The sequence below is a fragment of the Mya arenaria genome, chromosome 10 (genome assembly GCF_026914265.1).
Source record: "Mya arenaria isolate MELC-2E11 chromosome 10, ASM2691426v1".
In the NCBI taxonomy this organism is placed as follows: domain Eukaryota; kingdom Metazoa; phylum Mollusca; class Bivalvia; order Myida; family Myidae; genus Mya; species Mya arenaria.
In genome coordinates this window covers 44,667,354-44,679,933 of record NC_069131.1, presented here as the reverse complement: position 1 = coordinate 44,679,933, position 12,580 = coordinate 44,667,354, and the positions used below count along the sequence as shown (strand labels likewise).

The following is a 12,580-nucleotide window of genomic DNA, read 5'->3' as shown; positions in this document are numbered from 1 at the left end:
TACGATCTTACAAACACTTTTCCTCTACATCTTCATTCTCTTCTTTAGAATAATGTTCGTTTCATCGATGTTTTTTGCACATATATCCATCTCATTGTTTTTTGAAGAAACGAACAGAGGTATTTTACAAACTCCCGACGATTACAGTATTGTCAGAACCATTTGCAAGACTGTATGAAGTTATTTTAAGATGAATATATTGACAATATTCTTGACTATTGTTAAACTTACCGTAAAAATGATAGGGTTATCTATTGGCCAAGGATAACGTACTGGTGTCGGTATACATGACAACACAATGCACATGACTTTTTTCATTTTTTAAAAATAATAAAAAGCTAAACGCGTTTATAATTAGGGAAACTGGAACAAAGCATACATTTCTAAAATTGTGATCGAACCTGCGATCATTTAATCTTATATTTATATAAATATATCAAAAGTAAACATTGTATATACAGTGACATGATGCAGATAATAGCATACACATGTACGCGAGATGTGAATTTTGACAAAAAAAATACGGGGATCAAAGCTTACGAGAAGCTATAAATTATGGATCGTTTGGCATTCATACAACCGTATCAAGTCAATAGTATCTTACATAAAACATTATATATAGTATTTCGTTTAACGTATGTCCGAGAGCACTGAAAGAGTTGATTACCCATACGATTTGGTATGCTGGGTCAACTGAGTATACTCGGGACTCAAGCGAGTGGTACGCGGTAAGCAGAAATAGGTAATTATTCGGTACGAGGATCCTATAAATGGTATTTGTAAAGCAGGATTCCGGTAGAAAATGAAAAGCTTCCGGTACGCAAGGGTTGGGGAACACCCTCAAAATGCCACATTGGGTGTATTTTTATTATACATCATTGGAAATTGGAAGACAAAACACTATTGTTCAGCAATGTGGTGCACATTCTCTAAATGTAGGTAGTGTACGTGGCAATGCGGGGTACATTCTCTCAATGTAGGTAGCGTACATTCTCTCAATGTAGGCAGTGTAAGTGGCAATGCGGTGTACATTCTCTTAATGTAGGCAGTGTACGTGGCCATGTGTCGTACATTCTCTCAATGTAGGGAGTGTACGTGGCAATGTGGCGTACATTCTCTCAATGTAGGCAGTGTACGTGGCAATGTGTCGTACATTCTCTCAATGTAGGCAGTGTACGTGGCCATGTGGCGTACATTCTCTCAATGTAGGCAGTGTACGTGGCAATGTGGTGTACAATCTCTCAATGTAGGCAGTGTACGTGGCCATGTGGCGTACATTCTCTCAATGTAGGCAGTGTACGTGGCAATGTGGCGTACATTCTCTCAATGTAGGGAGTGTACGTGGGAATGTGGCGTACATTCTCTCAATGTAGGTAGTGTACGTGGCAATGTTGCGTACATTCTCTCAATGTAGGTAGTGTACGTGGCAATGTGGCGTACATTCTCTCAATGTAGGTAGTGTACGTGGCAATGTGGCGTACATTCTCTCAATGTGGGTAGTGTACGTGGCAATGTGGCGTTCATTCTCTCAAAGAAGGTAATGTACGTGGCAATGTGGAGTACATTCTTTAAATGTAGGTAATGTACGTGGCAATGTGGCGTACGTTCTCTCAATGTAGATAGTGTACGTGGCAGTGTGGCATACATTCTCTCAATGTAGGTAGCGTACGTGGCAGTGCGGTGTACATTCTCTCAATGTAGGCAGTGTGTGTGACATTTGTTTCGAACTTACGATATTATATCGTAGACAGATTATTTTCTTTAATCTCAATATATTCTGATCATAGTTGAATCAATGTTTGGTGCTGTATATGTTGGGGGTGCATAAATTAACCGATCTGATCAAATCTATTCAGTTCACATGACGACGCAGCGGTCTGTTTCGGCTGATGGACGGCTGTTGTTGGGACGGCGGCCGTTCCAGACGCCCAGATCACGCGCTTCCGTCATTAGCCATTCATCCACGTGCACGCCATAAAAGACTTCCCTGGGCGTTCCGGGCGTCCCTGTGTTGTGGGGAGAGGCGTGTGCTCGGGTCGGGACATGGACAGCACATATCACAGCGGGCTGAAACTTCTGGCTATCCAGCGGCCCGCCGATATAGTCTCGAGTAGCAAGCTCTAAACTGCATTCCGGAAGTGCTGAAATAAAGGGTTAACGTTCCCGTTACTTTACATTTGAAGAATATGAAAGTCGTCATTATCATAAAGTGCTTATGTTTGATGAAATATCCATCTCATTTAGTTTTGGATTATAAGTTCATACATGTATAAAAGTTATTGACTCATATCAGAGACCTTAATCTGAATCTATACTTTGGGTACTCATGACATGGCTCATGGTGGAATCAAAGTAATTCAATGATGCTACATTTTTATGAACAATGTCTTACCTCTGATATTATTTAGAAGGTGATACGCGGGAATAACCGACTGAGGGTCAAGCAAATGCAACTTCACGAAGAGAGCGTTCATCTGAGTGTTGTAATCTTCCTCAGTAACGAGACCACGGACTATTTTTTGCACCCATGAGAGAGTCCAGTTTGGTTCCGTCATACGTTCTAGAATCTGCTCTGCCCATTCCGGTCTACGTAATGAAAACAATATTTGACATTATACATTTGAGTCTGACATTTCGCATGGTATCGTTTCTGGGACGGTGGTGATGACTTAATAATAATGGAAATCTGAGGTTCATTATAATAATGATATATATATATTGTGTCATAATTAAAATGGTCGGAGTAACATTAAAATTAGGAAAAAAAACATGAAAAGGCGGGAAGTTTTCTCCTGCTGTCTGCTAAAACGACCATGACGCCAAAATATAGAGGGATGAAAACCCTTGATGTACAAGTATCACGTGTGATTCTAAAAAAATAATGCCGTGTTTCCGAATAAGCATAGACTGGTTTCGGATTGCAATAAATTGTATGTTTCCGTTTCATAATGTTTGAACTGTTATTTATACACTCATAAAGAAAATGCCAATAAATTGTGTTTATATCTAATATTTTAACATGTATCATAAATGAACAAATTGTACGGAACGGTGTATAAGAACGATATGTCATTTTCTAAAATTAGCAGCGACTGGGAAACCAAACATCAGAGAAAACATGATCGTAAACATAATTGATGCAACATTTTAAAGCTAAAAAGAGCAATCTACCACGAACCGGGCATTATTTGTACCGGAAGTGGAAGGCATCTCATCGTCTTACCCATGACCAACTTAATTACTGTGATTAGCACGTGCGTATCTCACGAGGAAGGCATATTTATTTTCAAAATGTGTGTACTAGTATATTTTCGAGATAAAATACGAATAAAAAGAACTTCTTAAGTATAAAATCTACTAGTATATTATAATCAATTTAAAAATGTTTTCAGACGCATGATGCAACTTACCCATCATCGTCTATGAAATCCTGTAATGAGATACCGGACGTGACGTCACGAACCACTGTAGGATACTGTTGTGTGTATAGTGCAAATCCTGAAATATATAACATATCATATACGTGTATGCTAGATTACATATATCAACACGATAGCGTACTAGAGTTCATAGCAAACTTTCGATTAATCTAGTTTCTCAAAATTTCCAGTAGAGTTTTAAATATATTGGGAAAATAATTAAATTTCTCCCACGAATAAGTCAATCATCGGATATTATGACTCTCTACATATATGCTAGGAGTTTGTTATTGGTTCGAGATATAAGTTAGTTGGGGTGTTTTTTGACTACTTATGCAGGGTGAAGAATCACGTGACTTCAACGGGGTTCTCACATGTGTCACCACGGTTCAAAACCGATGGAAACAAGCAAGAAAGTGACAGTAATTTCTAAATAACTTTTTTGAGAGAAAAGATAGAAAAAAAAATCTTAACCTATAAAAGACTATGCTATTTTCTGTTTCTAGAAGTGTGAAATATTTTGGATTTGCTTGTATTTTAACGATGGAATCCTTGGCCAAATTTTCGATTCGACAAGATTTTGTAGAACGATACAACGCTGTGTGCGCCGTGAGTCTTTGTTTTGTATACAATTAGTAATTAGTAATATTTAAGAACACATACATGAGTTCAAATGTTTATTTTACTCATTTCATTCATTAAACGAATTGTTTGTAAAGTTTATTTTAGTTCTTTTAATGAATATCGATATTTCAAGAAAGGCTGCTGTTAACGTGAATTTTATTTTTGCTGTTGTTAACGTGAATTCTTCTCATAACATGCTTATTTTATTGAATAAGTAGTTTTAACTACTCCCTCAACTGTGGCGATAATGCATTCAACATTGAACTATTATTCTAAATGATATGTCTTTCCTGAAATGAATGTATATCTATCCATTTGATCCATTTTAAAATGTTAAATTTATGTTCTAGGTAGGCCGTCATGGTGATAGTCCAAATAATCCATTGTCACTCTGTAAGAGACGGAGTCAACCATCATAATATATTATGTTTCACCAAATTTTGACAAAAGATGGATAAATTTAATTGATGTAGACAGTGATGAGTACATTCAAATGGAAGACAAGATATACTCCAGCCAAGTCCGTTCCATGTATATCCCCCGGTAAAAGAAAGTCATAGGCGCCGTCATTTTAAACTACTTATTTATTTTTCATGATACAAGCCAAACCCTTTGAGTGAAATGATTCAAAACGTCGCGCTCATAATGTAGAATTCAATCTTTTAAGTTATGGATGTAGTGGATGCAATAACAATTTCTTTGATATATGTTTGCATATAACATAAGTAATGCACCAGTCCATTGTAACCCCCCCCCCACACACACACACACACACACCCCACCCCCACCCCCCAGGTCCGGGGAATAGCGGGGACTTTGACTTTCAGTCCAGCCAAGCCCGGGCAAAGTCCCCGCCCTGCGGAGACGAACTGCTCGTGTAACACCCGCCAAATGCCCCCGAACCCAAGGGACTCAAGGTAAGGCCCATTCCCCGCTATATTTGGCTGGAAGACAAAACCTCCGCATTCACCCGGCACTGCGGGGCCACGTGGAAGGTTAAAACACGGCCCATTTCCCCGGCTATCCCCGGTATACCCCAGGAGGGCCGTGGTTACAATTGACTGGTGCATACAGTCATGTTGATATACATAAATATAATCATATACCATTGTTGTTTGGCATGGCCTTCGTACAACTTTGAATACATTATACATCGGAAATGTGTATATATATATATATATACAAATGACAAAACTATCGAGGTTTTTTTTAAAATAGGTGTAGTGCTGTGTTTTTTTCAAAAAGGAAACGTATTTAGGGCACTCCATTTTATCAGAATCTGAAAGTGGGTTACAAAATGATGTTGTTGTTAAAAAATTACCGTTATTGAGAGAACGTTTTTCACATAAATATTAATTATACATATATAGTGTAAATGTAAATAAAACAAAGGTAATATTATTTTTTTTAAAAAGGCTGAAACATTAGGCGAAATTTAATAGTTTTGTATCAAGGGCTTGAGTTAGAAATTGTGAATAAATTTACCTATCTAGGAATAGTATTTAGCACTGGTGTGTCATTTAGCACAACGTTTAACATTTGGTCAGGACAAGCTATGAAGACTTTTTACAAGCTTAAGCTTAATTCAGACCCAGTAAAATTTCCTGGTATAACAACATGCCATTATTTATCATTGTTTGATAAATAAATATATCTTGATTAAAGCTGCACTCTCACAGATTTACAATTTTTACAACTTTTTAATTTTTGTCATGGAAAGAGCAAACTTTTGCGTAAATATCTGCAAACCAATGATATATGATTGCTGACAAACAATCAGATGGTAGATGTTAATATTTCCGTTCGAAAAGTGATATTATATGGTTTAAACCGTTACTAACGGTTTAAGAAAAATGCATAAAATATCATTTATCGAACATAAATGTAAAAATCTGCGATCTTATTTTTTGCCAGCAGTCTTATATAACTGGTTTCCATGGATTTTCGCAAAAAATTGCTCTTTCAAAGACAAAAAATAAATAAAGTTTTCAAAACGTTCAATCTGTGAGAGTGCAGTTTTAAGCTATGGAAATGTGATTAATAATTTGTTAAAGATTTCACAATGTGATGATATTAGATATGTTAAAGTTTTTATACATATATTACAATCACTAGGATTTTATGATGTATGGTTATTTCAAACAAAGTGTTGGTGATTTTAAAATATATTTATATGTGAACTGAAACAGAAACTAATATGTACAAAAATGGTTTGCTGAATTCATTAATTCATCTAGAGCAAAAACGTTTGTAATTGTTCGCAGGCTGTAAGTTAAAGCCATTTTTGTGTGCTGTTAATATAGTTAAATTTAAGAAAGCATTGACGAGACATAGACGTGTAAGTATAGTGTATTAATATATATTGATAGAAGTGCATTTAATTATATATTTTATGAATTCTATTGGTGTATGTTCATGGGTCTATTGCCTTTATGCATATGAATAAACTGATGAAACTTTATTATCACAACATAAAAATAACTATCCACTCTAATAGTAATAGATTGTTTTAGTTTCTATTTTTATCAGTTGGTTGTAAGTACTTATAATGTGAGAAAAAGAAAATTAGACAGTAAATAAAAGACATATAAATCGCTTTATAACTATTTTTATAGAAAGTATTCAACACGCGATAGTTTAACATAATGAAAAGTTTGTCATAATATTATGGAACGTTTGTCACAAGTTTAATCTGTCACACAGTTTGTTTTCATTTATAAAAGTGTCTTTCAGTGCAGATGCCAAAAGGTGGTTGAACTTTTTTCAGCACACATTTAGGTGGTTAAACCAAAATAAAATTACCATGAAGGCTTTTGTACAGCAAAGGAACAGTCAGGAAATTAAAATACCACATTAACATAATGTTAAAGCAGAAACCATTGCAAAAATATGTGTTTTTGGAACTTAAACATCATAAAAAGTATCAGATTCTCGCTTCCCACATTTGTAAACAACAGACTGGCCGAAGGTTTTCCTTCAATAACTTTTTTAATCCGTAACCTAGACGCAAGAAATAAAAATCCGAGTGAGGCATGGTAATTGTTGAGCCGAATGCGCGTCATGATATTTTTAAATATATACTTTATACCACTTACCAGGCGAAAACAGGTTCCAAAAATCCTATTTCGTCATGGTTTCGCCGCCAACTTGCATATCAAGCTCCAAAACCTCACTTAAACCCTTGCAGATTCGGAATACGTGTACCCCCTGTCTCTCTCTCCCTCCCTCCCTCCCTCCCTCTCTCTCTCTCTCTCTCTCTCTCTCTCTCTCTCTCTCTCTTCCGCTTACTTATTTCTTAAACCAATTGCGTACTTCTTAAAGTTACTTATGTATTCACATGCAAATTGATAATGTCATAACTTTTCAATTCTAACGATAGTTTGACACATTTCGGGGAGGGCCATTTTCTAATGTTGTCATAACTTGTGGCCCAACCCAATTGTACAATAATATTGTTTGTCGAAAATATGTATACCATGTGTGTTTATTATTTACAATAAAATACGATTAAACTGAATGTAACCGTTTCTTGGCTGTTGAATGTCTTTCACTTTGGAACGTACATGAGACGGGTTTGGCTGAAGTGTATTTTGCCTTCCATTTTAGTGTATCTTTGACTTTATCCACTTCATTGATCCATCTTGGAAACATTTGGTGAAACTACAGAAGGGATACTGAGTATTTGGAAGTCCCCATTTGATGGCCTTCAGGCAACATAAATTGAACATTTTCAAATCGATCAAATTGGTGTAAATTCATACCACGAATAAGAGTTTTAGGTTGAATACGTTCTCGTCCACAAATGAGAGGTCAATACAAATCATAAACTAGAATAAAATGAGCATGTTATGATAAGTTTGTTAAGCATACCCATTTAACATAATCAGCTTTATTTAGATGAGAAGGAGTTCACGTTAACGGCAGCACATAAAACATTCACGTTTACAACAGCACTTCTTGAAAATTCGATATTTATTGAAAAAACTAAAATAACATTTAACGAATAATTCGTTTATGAAAGTAATGAGCAAAACTAACTTTTTAACGCGTGTCTGATTTCTTAACTATTACGAATGACTAAGAAATATGTACAAATAAAGAATCACGTTGCATCGTTTTACAAAATTCCGTCGAGTTAAAATTTTGGCCAAAGATTGCATCGTTAAAATACAAGCAAATCTAAAATATTTTATACGTGTAGAAGCAGAAAATAGCATAGACTTTTATAGGCTAAGAAAAATTTTCTAATCTTTTCCCTCAAAAAAGTTATTTAGAAATTACTCTCACTTTCTTGCTTGTTTCCATCGGTTTTGAACCGTGGTGACACATGTGAGAACCCCGTTGAAGTCACGTGATTCCTCGCCCTGTTATGGTGGTGTGCTTTTTTCGGAATGATTTTACATGTTGTACATTTTAAGGGTTTTGTTGGTCACCAATAAAATCATTGTGTTTTGTTTTTTGCAGTGGACACAGAAGTACTAAATTTCGACGAAAGTCTGAAAATCGACAAATATCAAAATGATCTGTGAAATAGAAAATCAAACAAGACCTGGGAAGCGTGTCAAACAAATAACCGTATTATGTTACGGCTGTATTACACGAAACTGATAAAGCAATAGAGACCTGATAAATGAGTTGTCATTTAAACCCGATATGATTGTTCTTAAACACATCAAGATTATTAAGATGTTATATAATTCATGAGCAGTCGGGGCAACATACAAATAATATGCATTATGTTTTACATTTTACATGTGTTCGGAAGAGGGATATTTAAAGTTTGGACATGGTGAACGTAAGGGGTTAAACATATTGGAGGTGGGGTTACCTAGTTTCTTCCAATGGACACTGGAGTACAAGTCTCCAATCAAAGAGGCCAAGTTGTTCCTTTCTAATGTTGTATGGAACTTAAATTCGTCTTCGCATCCCGCCAGTGCCTCACAGATCACGCCTACTGCTAATCTCTCCATTGGGAACCCTCGGTAATCTTCGTCACGCATCCGAGCTTCTCCGGAAACGTCCGGAAAGAACACGTCGTGTACAGTCGGATGGTGTTTTACACAGTCAATTAGTAGTTCCCGTGCAGATTCCGTAACCTTATCCTCATCGTCTTTAAAAGGAGTCAACTTCTGAAGCACTTCCATACATAATCCAGTAGATCTTTGAGTATTCGATCCAGCGAATAACTTGAAACCTTTGGAACCATTTATTTTCTTGACCACTGGCCTCTTTACAGTTTTGAAAGAACTTATTCGTTGAACTTCGTTTTGCACAATCATATTTGTATGGACATATATCGCAGACTCAGAAATTAATTAAAACCTTACATTTGAATAGGCTCTTCATGTATGCGACTTATCACTCGCTCATAAGTATTTTGTTTACAATAACAATTCATTGTTGCTGTTTTACATCAAATGGTAAACACACCAATCTAGAAAGACAAAATCACCGTAACGGCTCTCGAGTCCAGATTGCACACCTGGCATTAGATTGACAGTTAACCAAACACTGTCAAGGTTTCGGTATCAGCTTCTCTGCAAATAAAATGCATTGACAAATGAAATCAATGGCCTGAAATGCATACATGTAATAGCCCATAGAAAATCACATTTTATCAGGAAAGAAAATGGACACAATACTCACAGTTATATATAGCTTGTGCCAAGCTGTAAATTGTTTATTTACAGCTTTTCCTATAATGATGGTATTCATTAACAGTGAGTAGCAAATATGTTCACACCCAGATATACTATTTCTGAAGGAAATTCGCGGTTCTGTTAAAGCTGCACTCTCACAGATTTACCGTCTTTACACCTTTTTTATTTTTTGTCTTGGAATGAGCAAACTTTGCGTAAAAATCTGCAAACCAGTTATAAAAAACTTCTGACAAAAAATAAGATCGCATATTTTCATATTTCCGTTCCAAAATTAGTGTTTTATGTCTAAAACCGTTATTGACGGTTTACGAAAAATGCATAAAACATCATTTTTTTAAACTTAAATATAAAATCTGCAATCGAATGTTCTGACATCAGTCTTATATGACTGGTTTACATGCATTTTCGCATTAACTGGCTCGTTCCTAGACAAAAAATAAAAAAAAGTTGTCAAAACGTTCGATCTGTGAGAGTGCAGGTCTGTCAACGATCCAAACACACACAATTAATTCTCAAAATTTATATCTATAATGACGGCTTAATATTCATTTACTTCTCTTTTTTAACAATTAGCAAATAGATAAAATTAATATCTTACCACCAATTTATGTTCAAATATGATAGTCTCAATGTTACAAACTAGTATATTGATTAAATCAAAGAAATACAATTAGCCATACACACACGCCACTTTTCTTTATTAAGTCTAATCTTGTGAAGTTTAAAATCGTGTCTATATTCCAATATCGATATCCTTTTATAGAAACCATTATAATTCTAAAGTAAGACCTGAATTAAAGGCATACAATTGCTGATAATAATTCAACAAAGAGTCAGTACCACGGCGTATACACCCAGGCGTGAAACGAAAATGGTCAAAATTGCGGCGACATGCCTTATTATATATAATGAAATGCTAACATTCCTTCATACAGTGTAATTGGGCCCTAATTTGTATGGTTTGACGTCATAGAGGACTATTATGTAAATGCTTCTTACAACTACGTGAATGAAGTGCTATTAACGAGCCTCGGTCAACGGAAGAATTACTGGTAAAAATCAGTGTATTCTCATTATACTTGTATGTAAAATCATCTTACATAATGAGCCCGACTTCCCTAATATAGTTTTCCATTTATGTACATGTACCGGAGCTTATCTTAACAAGGCAATGTTTTATTTCGGTATTGTACAACGTGATACATGTATCTTGCACGTAGTGTTGACCTGAACATCTTTCTTTTTAACACGGTGGTTTCCTGTCTGTCTGGACCAAGTTGAAAAGTTCACTAAAACATTTTAGTTTTCTATTTATGTTCAACCTTAGATACATATAACATTGGCGTGCCTGTGAAAGGGTGAAGTAAAATTTGAATAGCTTGTTCCGTTTGTGTGATTTGTTTGTATAAGTGTGTATAATTTGTTCATTCTGATGTTCCTCAAACGAAAAATGAAATTGTACTTAACAATGAAACGAATTGTACATTGGACTCACGCTTGTTGTACATTGGACTCACGGTTATTGTACATTGGACTCACGCTTATTGTACATTGGACTCACGCTTATTGTACATTGGACTCACGCTTATTGTACATTGGACTCACGCTTGTTGTACATTGGACTCACGCTTGTTGTACATTGGACTCACGCTTGTTGTACATTGGACTCACGCTTGTTGTACATTGGACTCACGCTTGTTGTACATTGGACTCACGCTTGTTGTACATTGGACTCACGCTTATTGTACATTGGACTCACGCTTGTTGTAAATTGGACTCACGCTTGTTGTACATTGGACTCACGCTTGTTGTACATTGGACTCACGCTTGTTGTACATTGGACTCACGCTTGTTGTACATTGGACTCACGCTTATTGTACATTGGACTCACGCTTATTGTACATTGGACTCACGCTTGTTGTACATTGGACTCACGCTTATTGTCCTAAATGTTCTTATGAAAGTCCAATGTTTTAATCTATCCGACAAGTTGTAAATCATACATGTATACGTTACAAAATAAAAGGTATCCAAACGTACGCCTTAAAACAGCAATAAAGAATCGAGACGCAATATAAACAAATCATACCAACCATAGCCAAGTCCTTGATCAACTCGCTCGAATCGTATGTCGCAAAAATAGGAAGAGATATTATATTTCAAGCGTCTGCTTAAACTCTATTTCCGATATTCTTCTCCAAATACTCCAACAAAATATTTAAATATTGACATTACCTGTGAAGAATTAAACAAGTTTGCATTTCACCCAACTGCTTTCACACGTTAAATTGCTTACCAAAACTGTGATGTAAACATTGTTTAGTTCTTTGTTTGTACAAATTTCGTAAAAACATCATCACACAAATCAAAGAGATAGTGATTTTGTTTTATGCATGTTTTCTTAAGTGGTATATTAATTCAGGCATGGTTAATAAACGGAACTCTCTTGAGAACTGGGAAATGAATTAGTTAAAAATAGACCACGCTCAAAATTTCCTTTAAAACAACACTCTTTGAAAGTACTAAATATTAGACCTTTAAATTCCACATTGATATACGTTTTACGTGCCGTTCTTATTTGTTTAATCGCTAACATATTGGCAGTTTCGCATTAAAGGGCTTGGTTCACAAATGGGCGAAAATGGCCCCGTCTTTGTGAGTTTTAACTGTTTCTTGTTTTGAAAGAACAACCAATAGCATTTACAAAATGAAATTGTGTTGTGCTATTTGATCATTATTTTGGTTGTGCTATGGCAACAATTCATTCAATGGGTATTTTTTCAATAATCTTGTATAATTCACAAAATATTAAACACTGATGGCGATATAGTGGATTTATTTAGCGTAACTAGAACACAAATGAACCTGTTAATTATA

General features: G+C 35.5%; 1 protein-coding gene across 1 annotated transcript; it reads right to left on the bottom strand.

The window, feature by feature from the left end:
* Nucleotides 1–461: 461 nt before the first annotated feature.
* LOC128206345 (uncharacterized) lies at nt 462–10,510 on the bottom strand. Its single transcript, XM_052908736.1, has 5 exons — nt 10,302–10,510; nt 8,872–9,580; nt 3,411–3,498; nt 2,393–2,586; nt 462–2,141 (listed from the first exon to the last, which is right to left on the bottom strand). The coding sequence occupies exons 2-5, from the start codon at nt 9,320–9,322 to the stop codon at nt 1,858–1,860; spliced, it is 1,017 nt and encodes a 338-aa protein (XP_052764696.1). The 5' UTR covers nt 9,323–9,580; nt 10,302–10,510; the 3' UTR covers nt 462–1,857.
* Nucleotides 10,511–12,580: the final 2,070 nt, after the last annotated feature.

Excerpts from the sequence above, each read along its gene's own strand:
- LOC128206345 (XM_052908736.1), bottom strand. The coding sequence starts at position 9,322 with ATGATTGTGCAAAACGAAGTTCAACGAATAAGTTCTTTCAAAACTGTA. Across the intron at positions 3,499-8,871 it reads TGTCCATTGGAAGAAACTAG|GATTTGCACTATACACACAA; the intron begins GTAACCCCACCT and ends TATATATTTCAG. Across the intron at positions 2,142-2,392 it reads CCTTCTAAATAATATCAGAG|CACTTCCGGAATGCAGTTTA; the intron begins GTAAGACATTGT and ends CCTTTATTTCAG.